Below are 14,117 nucleotides of genomic sequence, written 5' to 3'. Positions count from 1 at the left end.
TTATATATTGATATGGAAGATAAATTAGAAATTTGTATTTATAAAGAACCATTTTGATTATTGAATTCAAAATAATGGTTAAAAAGGGTTAAAGGGACAATATATTATAATATACAGGGGTCAGAGTTCAAACCTCAAATACCCTACTTATTCATCTTTAAAGGTAAATTCTAACCATTAAAATACTTAACAAAAAAAAGTTCTCATAGAGTACATTGTACAAACTTTTATGTGAGCTCATGTGTGAACTCGAGTTACAATGTTGGACCCAACGACGGACCTAGAAACTTTGAATAGTATAAGCAGTATATAGAACACACACGCACACGCATGCCTGCGCGACCGCCCACACACACACACACACTATTTTAGTTTTTAAATGATAAATATATATCGTAATTGTTTTAATAAAAGTATTACTTTCAATATAAGTAATCAAACAATCATTGAATCATTCATTTTTCGTAGGATTTCACGTTTGATTTCTAATAATCTATAACGATATATAAATTGAAAACATGATTTTTTTTTTTTTATGCAATTATCAAAATGTATTTTCATGATTAACTTTTTTATGAATCCTATTACTACGAATATTACTCTCATGTATGTGTTTGGTTAAATTCATATATTCCTATGAACGTTTTTAAAATTTTATTTATTTTAAAAATACAATTATGAATCCTATTACAGCGAATATTACTCTCATGTATGTGTTTGGTTAAATTCAGATATTCCTATAAACGTTTTTAAAATTATATTTATTTTAAAAATATAAATAGAAATAAAAAAATAATGGAGAAAGATGAATAGTTATTTTATTTTCTGAAAAAATGCATATTTATTGGTAGTTGTGTTTTATTTTCATGAATATAAAATATCCACCCATAAACATGAAAATAAAAAGTCGTGAAGTTGTGTAAATTTAATTCCTATGAATAAATTATATCCAAGAACAATTTCTATAAACTTATATTTGTGATAATCGTAAAACAAACACATCACATGAAAATCAAACATTTAGAAAATAATTAACATGATACACTAATGTCACAAAATCATCAGTAAATAACATAGAAAAATTTGCTTATGGACAAACCTAAATTGATTTTTTTTGGAAACTTAGTTGCAACTTTCACAATATCACACAACCACTCGAACACAATAGTAACAATTCATTCAATCATAGATAACTCTTACCTAAACTACAAATTTAAAGTTCAACACAACTCTAAGCCAACAAAAATTCCCATCTTATTCAATAAATTAAACCTTTGACACATACTCAAGTCTAACCGTAACCTCTCAGCTCAAGTATATGCTGATATTACGTTTGACATCACAAGGTTTTGTGGTAGTAACTCTAAGCAAGTCAATATTTAGATGTGATATTAAGGTTTTCTAATGAGATTCTTCAACACAACAAAGAAAAACACGATAGTATTGGGACTGTTTTGTTCGATTTGAAAAAAACGGAACCAATTTTGTGAATTGGTCAAAATGCAAGAATTAAAAGTGTAATTAAGCCTAAATTTTATTTTACGTATCCTTTTTAGTGGAGACATGGAGTACCACTAGTATACAAATTAGTTAAACTTTATTTTACATATCCCTTTTATCCCTGCACCTTTTTTTACGTTTGTAAAGAAAACAAAAAATATAAAGAAATGCATATATATCAATAATATTCACCTATGTGGTAAGTGTGAATGCATTTTTTGTTGGCTTTTTCAAAAAGAATCTAGAAGAACATAGAGAATGAAAGGTCAGGAGCATTAAAGGGAGATTATGGTTGGAGAAAGTGTAAGAACTAGAACTAGAATACAAGAAAATAATTTTAGGGATGAAAAATTAAAATTAAAAAGCACCAACCAAACCATTTTTTTAGCAAGGAAAAATCATGCATTGTGTTATTTCTTCCACCAAAATGATTGTGAAGTAGAGAGTGATGCTCTCCTATCTTATAGGAACCTCTTTCCCTCTTTTCTCTCTCTCACAAATCTAAACTAAAAAAATGTCAACATAATTATTAAATAATTTTAAAAAAAATACTATATTTATGTAAAAAGAAAATCCATTTTGATGTTTTACCTGAATTTTCTCAACTCTTCCTAGATTCAACGTTGACATCCTCAAGGTTAGATTCTCTTTTTCACATTCTCCATGCATGTTTATCTTTCTGTAATTTTGATATTCCTTGTTCCTCAAGTAACAACAACGACAACAAAAAGAAGCTTAATTCAATTGGAAATTTTGGTAATCTCTATTTGATTTCTAAATGTCAATCATGCATGAATTTAAAGATGATTTATTATTTACCTTCGAGCTTGTGAACTATTTTATATAAAAAAAGAAGTAAAAATCACATATAATGCACATGATTATATTCTTTCTTTTTTTTACCCTATTCATGTTTTGAACCTTCGATTTTCGATGTGTGCCGAAGGTTTTGTTCTTTATAAAACTTTTGTATTAGTTGGAGGAGATTTAAAGATGATCAAACACCTTTGTCTTGAACACTTTTTTTTCTCTCTTCGAAACAACGAAGAAGATATCAAATTAGAAATAGGAGTATACGGGGTACTCAACCATATGCAACTCGAGGACCCCGTAACATAAGGACACAATCCATAGAATCTACATGCTACTCATAGATGAGGCGGTGTCCTCCCTTCGTCTTAGCTTGATATTTCTTTGTCGCTTTAGGGTTTTGTGTTGTTATAACACTTTGTATTAGTAAGAGGACATTCAGATATTATCCAAACATATTACAAAGTGTGGAAAAAAAACTCACGCTAAGGGTTGTTTAACTTAATATATGCATTTTGAAGCATAATGGTTTATAGGAGGTGAATTAAATGCATTATATTGTGTAACATAATTTCAGCTTTTCAAGAATTTTTTGGGGTGAAATAATGCAATGGAAATATATGTGAAACAAATCTTCATATTTTGAAGTGCTCTTCATGAAAAAGAAAATCTACCGATGAATATACCACCTAACAACCATACTAAAGAACCTAGGGATGGGGGAAGTTCGAGTTCAAATTCCAACGGTATTAACTTAGCTCAGAGGAAAATTATTACCGACTCGAAGTTTCAACGTGTTTTACATACGCCGCTTATGACAGGTACGATGACTTTAGAAGTAGTTATGATTAAAGTCAAACATTTTTAATGATCCGACAATTATAATCTGCAGAGCCACCAGGTGCATTGATAAACCAAGTAGGTAATAAGTTTTACGAGGCATTTCAACAAAAGCATGGAAGTTATGTCGATCTTCCTTCTGCCAAAATTTCGGAACTAATGAAATCATCAAGTTTGGATGTAAACTCTCTTATTGTTTTCATCATTTTCACATTCACATAGGTTATGATTATCCTTTTTAGTTCTATGCATCACTGATTTATTTCAGCATTTACTGTTGCAGAATGCTCCTACTCAATCACTTTTGAGTGTTGTCAATGGTATACTAGAAGAAAGTGTTGAAAGAAGAAATGGAGAAATACCTCCTGTATGATAAATACTCTTGATTTGCTTTTGTGTTACTTTTGTATATAAATCATAAATGCATTCATGAAAGTACATGTTTTGTTTTTGTATATTATCTAACAAAATTTTCTTTTCATCTTAGCGTGTGGCGTGCTTGCTAAGAAAAGTTGTCCAAGAGATTGAGCGGCGTATATCTACACAACAAGAGCATTTAAAAACTGTATGTCGATTACATCGTTTTTAGAAAGTAAACGAGACCTAGTTTTGTCCGTTTTTCTCGTTTTTTTTATGTTGCTGTCTTACCCTTTGTCTTCAGCAAAACAATCTTTTCAAGACTCGTGAAGAAAAATATAAATCAAGAATAACAGTACTTGAGGCTCTTGCATCAGGAACAACTGAAGAGAGTAAGGTCTCAAAGGTAGTTCTATCTATTTATCTTATTAAAAATGATGAATCCAATGTTCATTGCAAATTTCAATAACTATTCATATTAGTACCAAAAAATATATTTATCATAGGGAAATGTTTGTCACAGGTCGTTCTTACAAGTCAGATTCAACAGTTGAAGGTAATGTTCTCTTAACATATCAATTCATAGATTTGAATTTCCGGCAGCGAGAAATCTGTATATTTATGCAGTCATCACGTCAAAAGTAGTGGATCAAGATAGTATATATGGTCCATATTTTAAGTTTGTATTTCTGCTTTTTTAACAAAATTTGGACCGTTTGATCTCGATTCCTTCAACGACTACTGACATGGTGGCTACATGAATTTGTGGATTTTCTGAGTGAATCAAATCAAAATCCATCAATTCACATCCACTTTTTGAGACAATGTATAATTTTTGTATAATTTTTGCTTCATGAGATATTTGGCACCACAATGCAGAATGAGAATATCATAAAGGAAGAAAAAAATGCACATGATCACTCAAAACCAATTGAGAAGATTGTGAAAGAAGAAAAGAAGCAAAATGGCTCAATGCAGGTTGAGAACACTAAAGTTGAAGAAAAGAATACAAATGACACAATTCATGCCGAAAAGAAGAAAGAAGAGCAAAATAAGAAGGAAATTGATAAAGAAGTTATGAGATTGATTAAAGAGGTTGAAGATAAAAATACGGAAAAGAAGGAACTTGATAAAGAAGTTATTAGATTGATTAAAGAAGTCAAAGACAAAAATGTCGAAAACAAGAAAATTGATAAAGAAGTTATTAGATTGACTAAAGAAGTGGAAGACATAAATTCGGAAAAGAAGAAAATCGATAAAGACGTCATTAGATTGACTAAAGAGGTGGAAGACAAAAGTATGGAAATTTCAACATTGAAGCAAGAAGTAGAAACCATGCAAAAAAAATATGAAGTGCAATGCTCAAAGTTAGAAGAAAAAACTAAGGATGCTAAAGGTGAATTGAACCAGAAATCACAAGAATATGAGCTTCTATTGGAAAAGTTAAGAGATAAGGTTAAAGAGAGTGAAGCTATTAATGAGGCAAAATATCAGAAATGGAACATGAAACATAACCTAATGCAGAATGCTATGAATTTTCAATTTAATTCCATAAAGGTAAACTTATATATTTTAGGTTTTAATATATCTTTTGCTCCTGCAAATATATCATATTCAAACCTATATTTATGATGTAAAATATTAAAAAGTTCCATTGAATTTTCATCCAGCAATTGAAATTGTCTTGGGAAACAATTAAGAAGGACATTATGAAAGAGCAAATGATTTATTCCGAGGAATGCAATCGGTTAGGTAGGTCTTGTTACATTTTTTTTGCTCCATCACCTTTCAAACTTTGGTTTATATAATCTCTAATCATTGTGGTTCAACTTTCTCAGGTGTAAATCTTAAACCACTAGTGCATGCATCCGAGAATTATCGTACGATTCTTGCAGAAAATAGAAAACTATTTAATGAACTTCAAGAATTAAAAGGTGACATTATTTTCTTCTGATTAATGCAGGTATGTCACTATTGAGAATTCTGATAAATATTTTCTTTATACAGGAAATATTAGAGTATATTGTAGAATTAGACCATTTCTTCCTGGACAAAAAGAAAAACAAACTATTGTGGAACGTATTGGTGAATCTGATTTGGTTGTAGCAAATCCCTCCAAGCAAGGGAAAGAAGCACTCAAAACATTTAAGTTTAATAAGATCTTTGGTCCTTCATCAACTCAAGGTTTATTTCTATATTATCACCCTTTTGATATTAAATAGATTTAGTGACATTTTTATTGATTGTTACTTCTTTGAATTATACAGTTGAGGTGTATAATGATATACAAGCTTTTATAAGATCAGTACTTGATGGTTATAATGTTTGTATATTTGCTTATGGTCAGACAGGTTCAGGAAAAACTTACACAATGGTATGTATCTTTATGTGCATAATATTGATTTGGCTAAAATGCATTTTCGGTCTCGTATTTTCGCTGAGTTATGATTTTAGTCCTCTTATTTTGGCTGATGTATCAAGTTGAATAATGAGCTGACAAGTCAGAGGGTAGTGTGACAATGCATTGCCGCATCACTCAGTGACTTGTCCGTTCATTATTCAACATGACACATGAGTATTGATTTTTATCTTATTCTTCATGCTGGTTGAAAGAACCTTGATGCATTCAATAACATTTCTTTTTCTTCAGAGTGGTCCAAATGGTGCATCCAATGAGAATCTTGGTGTTAACTATAGAGCTCTAAATGACCTATTCAACATATCCTCAAGTAGACAAAGCTCTATAGTTTATGAAATTGGTGTCCAGATAATTGAGATATATAATGAACAAGTTCGAGATTTGTTATCGACCGATACATCTGTCAAAAAATATCCTTTTTTCAGTAGCTACATATGGTTTATTATGTGCATGGGATTCCTACAATTAGAGAATATACCGCATTCACACAGTCGAGATATTGGTGGTCGTTTGATCAAGATTAGACGGTCCAAAAAAATGCATATTGTCATTTTTATTAATACAAGGAATTTGTGACAGCAAGGGATCCTTCTATGAACCTGAATTCCTTGCAGTCGGTGACTGCACACTTTCAACTGAGACTGTTTGGTCGAGATCAGACGGTCCAGATATCAAGCTTGGTCATTTTAGTTTTTAAAGAATCAAAATCATCTTCTTTCTTGGACGGTCCGCTCTTGATCAAATTGTTACAAATGCCCTAACTGCGTGAATGCGAGGAATCTATTACTATAGGAATTCTTCTAGTTTATAATTCTTCTGTGTTAAAAATTTCACATGAAATGTGTCAATGTTTGTGTTCTTTGATTTCCTTGATTTGCACACACTTGGGATATTGAATCACTCTCAACCAAATGGCTTAGCAGTACCTGATGCTAGCATGCACCCTGTCAAATCAACTAATGATGTCATAAAGCTAATGGAAATTGGTTTGAAAAATAGAGCAAAGGGTTCAACTGCTATGAATGAAAGAAGTAGTCGATCTCATAGGTTTGTCTTTTCACTTTTCAATTAGATAGTTAACAATTTTTTAGATCAATTTTTTCTGCTCGCTTTAGTCCATGCTTCAAATGTATTAGTAGTACGTGTTTATAAGTTTGCGACAGTCCTCACCTTACAAGTCATTATTCAAAAGAGAATTAGGCCTCGAGCCTAAAATCTAACAACATTTGTAGTTTTTAGTATGATGAGTGTTATGACAAATGTTTTGTAATTGAACCCTATCCGCGCACCCCTGTCGCACTTATTAGTAACTATAAGTCATACTCAATAATGAAGTTGAACAAACTTGTTTATGCAGTGTTGTTTCGATTCATGTTCGTGGGGCGGATAAGAAAACCGGTTCAACTCTCCAAGGTAATCTTCATTTGGTAGATTTGGCCGGAAGTGAAAGGATAGATCGTTCTGAAGTAACCGGAGATAGACTAAAGGAAGCACAACATATTAACAAATCATTGTCAGCTCTTGGAGATGTCATTTTCGCCCTTGCTCAAAAGAGTGCTCATATACCATATAGAAACAGCAAGCTCACACAAATTTTGCAAACCTCTCTTGGTAAAATCATTCCTTACTATTTCTTAATATCAACATTATTGCTTTGCTTGTGAACTCGGATTGTCTTCAGTCGATAATATCACGCATTCGCACAGTCAACACATCGGTAGTCTTTGAATTAAGATTGGACCGGTCCATATTTTATTGTAACATGGACCATCTGATCTAGATTCAACAATCATCCAATGTGTTTACTACACGAATGCATAGTATTTACGTGAGATAAGAGAAATCCATTGAATTGCTACATGGATTTTGCTAACTATATGAACATTTTCATATGATTTTACTATGTAGGTGGTCATGCAAAGACACTCATGTTAGTCCAAATTAATTCAGACATAAAGTCTTACTCTGAATCTTTGAGTACTTTAAAGTTTGCTGAAAGGGTTTCTGGAGTTGAGTTAGGAGTTGCAAGAAGTACAAAAGAGGGAAGAGATGTTAGAGAATTAATGGAACAGGTAATTATCTTGCTAATATAATTATGCTACATATGTTTAATTATATGCTTCAAAATAAGAATCTTATATAATATTCATCACACTATTAATTGCTCATAACATCTTAGGTTTTAGATTATCTACTTTCAGAATTATTTTCATGTTGAGTTATTCCTAAAATATTTTGGTATGACATTACAGGTGGCTTCTCTGAAAGACACTATTTCAACAAAAGATGAGGAAATTGAGAGGCTACAATTACTTAAGGATCTAAAAAATGATAATTCTGAGAAGCTTGAAGATTAAGTAAAAACTTCTTTGAATGATCTTACTCCAAGATATTGATGATTTTTATGCACAAAATCATTAAATAACATAGAGAAGTAATTAAGTAGTGTTCATATTATGTAAATATACACATTCATTTATGTAAATATTATCCTTCTATTTTCATTTCATTTTATGTTTGTCTAGATATAATTTAATGGAGATAATCATCAATTCTGACTATGTAACATAGATTTTTTATTTATGTATTTAAGATTTTTCCAGCTAGTTTTATCCTTCTTTTTTATGTAAACAAAATAAAGAAATTTCATTAATTATATTGTCATAAATGCATTCAAGAATGTAATTGGAAACCCTACAAGGAGCATAAGATAACACCGTTCTTGCAAGAGTACAAGTTTTACCATTTATTTTATGGCAAATTCTATCGTACACTCAACATATTTGAGTGTACCGGTACACCAACCCTTTAATTTTATAGGTAAATGAGTTGTTTTTTGAAGAAAAATATTATTTTTTATCATTTATAATTATAATGATTAAATCTTATTCATCAAAAGTGTAAACGAAATAATTTTTTTTAATTTTTATCGCTCATAATAGAGAACTTTGATTATTTTATACGATAATATGTAAAAAAATTACTATGATTCTTATAAATAATGAATGATACGTTTTTCTTCTGAAATCATATTTTCTAAAATATAAATGCCGACAAATAACTATTTATTTCATAAAATTGATTGTTAGTTTATAGATTTATGAAGCAAGAGTACCGATACACCTCAATTTACGAGTGTACCGTAGAAGTTCCCCACCTTCTAAGTTCTACCCTCCAATCATCTCTATGGTAAGAGTATCAACACAAACACGATATGTACTTTTTACCGAATACAAACCATTGTCAACCTCCTTGTAAAGTGTAATTAAACCTTATAAAAATACCATTTTACTTTTAATATTATTTTTTTGCAAAGATTTTTACATAAACAATGGTTGAAATAATCATTTTGTTACTATATTATGATAGTCCTGTTTTTGCATAACTATTTTAATATAGAAAATAAAAAAATATATATAAAAATTTAATATAGAAAGTAAAAAAAAAAATCGAAAAATTTACTCGAATCAAATAAATAGTCAACAATTCCACCCAAGTATAACTTTTTTTTTTTCCTGATTTGATTCTCTACCTGTAAAAAGCATTAGGAAGTAATGGTTGGACTAAGATTTTTTCAATTTGGACAAAAAAAAAATGATATCTTATTAGGGGTTTCCTTAAAAAAAAAAATCTTTTTAGGGTTTTCCTTGCAAACATAAAAAATATATTTTATTGCATAATGATTTTTTTTTTCATTCTTGTATATTTTATTTTTGTACATAGTCATCATCTAATTTTGCTCTTCTAAATGACAGAACTTTCCATGCTTCTTCTTTTCTCTCATTCTCCTTTCCTCCTACATCATTAATAGTAGGATACAAAGACTATGTCCACATCCTTCCCAATAAGATGATAATGACATGTTTCCTATGAAAAAGAAAGAAGATTATTCAAATCCATTGTTCCAAATGCAAATTTTTCCATTGGAATGGTCATTTTCATCAAATTTTCTTCCCCTACTTCATAACCAACAAAAATCTACTTGTGAAGCACCAGCCAATCACCCACCTTGTGAAGCAGAATGCCCCACGCAACTTCTTAATTAATATGGACCTTAGTGTTCACAACGTTTATCACAAAGTATAATATGGTCCAAATCAGTTTTAATCCATGATAAATCAGATGAAAATATATATATATATATATAGTATATATGGTCCAAATGAATTTGAATTTTTTATTGATCAATTTATAATAACGATGCCATCATATTTTTGTAAAATTCTCCTAATTTCAAACATGCATTAAGTGTAACAAAATGGTCACTCAATCTTTCGTAAACAAATAAGTATGTTTTTAGGATCCTAAAAAAAAAAGGTATGTTTTTAGGAACATAAACAAGGAATATGTCTAATAATAGGAGAAATAAAAATAATATTTCTAAATTTTATAAGGATAAAAACTAAATAAATTGTTTTGCAAAGATCAAAATTTAGCTATTAAAAAAATTGCTAGCTCACAGGTCCAAACTCAACCGATAAAAATATCAAAATTGTTAGATTAAAGACGGTAAATAGAGTTTGAACTATAAATCTTATACTTAGTTATATGCAAGTTTTTTATAACTATTATCATATATATTTTTGTCAAGTAGTCTAGTACACAGCTCACACATTTTAAAAAATGGATAAGTAAGGTGTTCGATATTTGAACCTCAACCACTACATATATTATGCAATATTTCTACCAACTAAACTAATAACATGACTATTATCATATAATCTCCTATTAAGAAAGTAATAAATCAGTCTGCAAGTCATAGTTCAACTGACAAAATGCCGAAATTGTTAGGTCGGACGCTTTGACCCGGGTTTGAACCTCGATACTATCACTTGTATGTGAGTTTATATTAACTTTGTCATTTCGTCTATCAAAAAAGGTATTAAATCAATGGTAAGATATAATAGTCTATCTATCATTTATTAAGCATCATAAAGAAAAAATCTACCATTAAAATTTAATTGGGGCCATAGATATTGGTGTGTTATATCAACCATCAACAACCAAACAAACACACAAGGCCACAATACATGCCGCCACCGCCTTAACCACTTACCATTACAACAAACCAACAAACACACGTTTCTACATTTTTTATGCAGTTATTTATGCTTGTCCAACCCCACACAAACTATCTTTCTCTCTCTAACTTCTCAATCTACCTATCCACATCTCATTTTAGCTCTAATTCAATAACATCCTCCATTCACCCTTTCACACCATTCTACAGATAAACACCCCTTTTTCTTTTTATAGAATTAAATTTAGATTAAACGAGACATACTTAAGATGCGATCATACTAACACTAATGCAACAGATTTCATCAAAACTCCGCAATTAAACGTGTTTGGACTAGAGTAGTTCTAGGATGAATGATTAGTCTCCCACCCTTTTTTAGTTTCTTGTATAAAAAAAAATGAGACACACTTCATGAAACGTCATTTCATCGGAAATTTACAATAAAATTTATGTATAATTTGTCATTTACAGAATGTTAAACTACAATCAAAGACATGACTGATGTGAGTAGAAGGTCTAACCATATGTGTCAACTACAATCGATCACAAATAAACACAAATAAACACCCTTTCAATTCAGCCAACAGTGTCTTAATCTGGTATCTATCCAATATTCCAATGAATCAAAAGGGACAATTTGATTGATTAAAATATTAGTATTATTCATAAGCCTTCCAAAACTGACCATAGTAATGCTCTGTGAAGCTTCCTAAGATTCTTTCAAAATAGTGCTATCAAATTTCTAATATTTCTTTACTCGTATATGACTACACGTTACTGGTTGTAGTTGTTCAAATAATATATTCAAACCTTGTCTTTTGACTTTAGAATAGTATACTATACAATGTATAAAATAAAGTAGAGACAAGATCTCTTTGTTATTATCAATATAGCTGACACCAACAAAGAGAGCACCCACAAAACATTATATTATGCAAAAAAACATTAGAAAAAATACAATCCACAATTATATAAAATAAAGCATGATTAAGTATAAACAAGATCTCTTTGATATTATCAAATAGGTGACACTTACAAAGAAGGCACCCACAAAAAAACATATATTACAAGATTTCAGATATTAACCCTCATTTTCCTCCAAATTACAATTACAAAAGGAGGATATGCTAGAGTTTCAAATACATAATCACAGTTACAAACTCTCTTAATGAAATCCACATGAAGGTTTCATTCTAAATACCCTTTTTATAAACCTAACTAGAGAGAAAGAACAAGACTTTTACTTGATCTTTTCCTCCCTCTAATAATAAACATGACCTCTTTTTATTCTTCAAATTAAAAAAAAAAAAGTTCTCACCATCTCAATTTTACATGACACCTTAACTCATGAACAATTTTTCCACAGACCAATTGATATTTACATATATTACAAGAAAACATTGAATTAAGATTAGCTTCCTCTGACACCAAAAATCTCCACTTGCTTTTAGAACTCTATCTTCTTTTTCTTTGTTGTTGTAAAATGAATTATGCAACAGCTGAAATGCTGCAGTTGCTCCTATCCCTATTGAGACAATCAAAACCTTCAATCCTCACTGCAGCTTGTGTGTGACCAAACTTCTTCATTGGAGCACAACCTCTAGCTGAGGAAGATGGTGAAGAGGGTGCCATGGAAAATGGACTAAAATTCCCATGACCATTGCCATTGCCAAATTGCTCATCTTGGATCACAGGGTTTGAAGCCCTGCTAGGTGGAGATCCACAAAAAAATGGTGGTGGTGATGATCCAAATTGGTCCCCAAATCTTTCACTATAGCAATTTCCCTGCAAAATCCAAATTAAAACAAATCATTGTTAGATTAGACATCATATTTAACTTCAATCAACAATTAACAACAACATCCAAGCTTCTTTTTTCCAGCCTAAACCCTCTGATTCTCATGGAAAATCATCATGGTAATCAAAGATCATTTGCCGACTTTATTTCGGCCAGAAGATAATAAAGTCGGCAAATGATCTTAAATGATTCATCCTTCTTGAAGTTCATTAAACATTTTAATCAAATCAAGTGATTCAACAACATGTAAGATTGATGAAATAGATGTTATGTTCACAATTCCCTAAAATTGTGCATGACCAAAACATGGTATTTGATTTGAAACATATATTAACCTTTTTTCATGAAAAATTAAGATTTGAGATAGAAAATTACCTTGGGGAGAATGATATCCAGAAGATCTTCCCTAACACCTGAATCTTCAACCTCTGATTGATAGCTGATTATTTTATAAGAACAAACAATAAAGTTAGAATTTTTACAAAAACAAATTGATTGAAAAAATTGACAAAAAAATTGTGTAAAATAATTAAATAAAAATTAGGAAAATACCTCAAAATTTGTGGCCTAAAGGGTCTGATATGGTTTCTGTTCATCAGACCAAATCTAATAGGTTTAGGGCAAACCAAAGATTCCATCCTCATCTCTTCACAGCTTCTCATGGCGTTCTTCTGCTGATAGCCACAGTGATTCATCTTTTCACAGCTGAAAACAAAAACACCTGCAAAATTCAATAGAAAATATTAAAAAAAATCCCTTTTTTCATAATTGGTTTGGTTTATATAAATCTAAACAAAATTGAACCAAATCTAAGCAAAATTGAACCAAAAATTTGATTTTTAAGGCTTAAAACAAAACCCTTTTGATGAAAATTTGTTTAGCAAATGATGAAATCAAAAGGGGTTAAAAAAATTGAGATTTTTATCATTGAGGCATAAACACAAACACCTTAAGGTATGTTTCAAAAACTCTGTAAAAACAAAACCTTTTCTCAAAGGGGGTAGTTACCTGAGCTAAGCTGGCTCAGAGACTCCTCAGAGAGGAGAAGAGGAACAAAAATGGAGCAAAGGAAATTTTGGGTCTCAAAGGAACAAAGGGAGAGAGAGATGGAGAGAGAAGAAGAGCTCAAAGGGTATTTATTCACAGAGAGAAAGTGGTAATTAAGGAAAAAGAAAAAAGTATAATAAAGTCCATTTATTGCAAAAGAAAAATAATAATTAAGTCAATTTATTGCAAAAGATAAAATAATAATAAAATAATAATAAATACTTATGTATAAAGAGAATAAATGAGTTTAATCTGATTTGTTTCATATCTCTTTTACCCTTCATTTAAGATATTTTCTTAATTATTTTATAGTTAAACAATCAAGT

The 14,117-nt window shown here is 30.4% G+C and overlaps 2 protein-coding genes across 2 annotated transcripts; one reads left to right on the top strand and one right to left on the bottom strand.

The window, feature by feature from the left end:
* The first annotated feature begins 2,986 nt into the window (after positions 1-2,986).
* On the top strand, positions 2,987-8,283 carry LOC11426070 (kinesin-like protein KIN-14P). The gene is made up of 15 exons (XM_039827119.1): positions 2,987-3,131; positions 3,203-3,330; positions 3,434-3,517; positions 3,638-3,715; positions 3,812-3,913; positions 4,387-5,064; positions 5,178-5,259; positions 5,346-5,441; positions 5,515-5,691; positions 5,775-5,881; positions 6,158-6,312; positions 6,809-6,973; positions 7,284-7,537; positions 7,835-7,998; positions 8,179-8,283. Exons 1-15 carry the CDS (start codon positions 2,987-2,989, stop codon positions 8,281-8,283), a joined length of 2,520 nt encoding a protein of 839 aa, XP_039683053.1.
* A 3,650-nt stretch (positions 8,284-11,933) lies between these two features.
* Positions 11,934-13,913, bottom strand: LOC11426069 (uncharacterized). Its single transcript, XM_003620437.4, has 4 exons — positions 13,753-13,913; positions 13,297-13,465; positions 13,120-13,183; positions 11,934-12,731 (listed from the first exon to the last, which is right to left on the bottom strand). Exons 2-4 carry the CDS (start codon positions 13,437-13,439, stop codon positions 12,435-12,437), a joined length of 504 nt encoding a protein of 167 aa, XP_003620485.1. The 5' UTR covers positions 13,440-13,465; positions 13,753-13,913; the 3' UTR covers positions 11,934-12,434.
* Between the last annotated feature and the right edge of the window lie 204 nt (positions 13,914-14,117).

This window comes from Medicago truncatula, chromosome 6, assembly GCF_003473485.1.
Source record: "Medicago truncatula cultivar Jemalong A17 chromosome 6, MtrunA17r5.0-ANR, whole genome shotgun sequence".
Taxonomy (NCBI): Eukaryota; Viridiplantae; Streptophyta; class Magnoliopsida; order Fabales; family Fabaceae; genus Medicago; species Medicago truncatula.
Note: the sequence above shows the minus strand (reverse complement) of the source record. Positions and strands in the feature narration are given on the sequence as shown.

Excerpts from the sequence above, each read along its gene's own strand:
- LOC11426070 (XM_039827119.1), top strand. The coding sequence starts at position 2,987 with ATGAATATACCACCTAACAACCATACTAAAGAACCTAGGGATGGGGGA. Across the intron at positions 3,716-3,811 it reads AACAAGAGCATTTAAAAACT|CAAAACAATCTTTTCAAGAC; the intron begins GTATGTCGATTA and ends CTTTGTCTTCAG. Across the intron at positions 5,692-5,774 it reads TGGTCCTTCATCAACTCAAG|TTGAGGTGTATAATGATATA; the intron begins GTTTATTTCTAT and ends TGAATTATACAG.
- LOC11426069 (XM_003620437.4), bottom strand. The coding sequence starts at position 13,439 with ATGAATCACTGTGGCTATCAGCAGAAGAACGCCATGAGAAGCTGTGAA. Across the intron at positions 13,184-13,296 it reads TTTAGGCCACAAATTTTGAG|CTATCAATCAGAGGTTGAAG; the intron begins GTATTTTCCTAA and ends TAAAATAATCAG. Across the intron at positions 12,732-13,119 it reads TGGATATCATTCTCCCCAAG|GGAAATTGCTATAGTGAAAG; the intron begins GTAATTTTCTAT and ends TGGATTTTGCAG.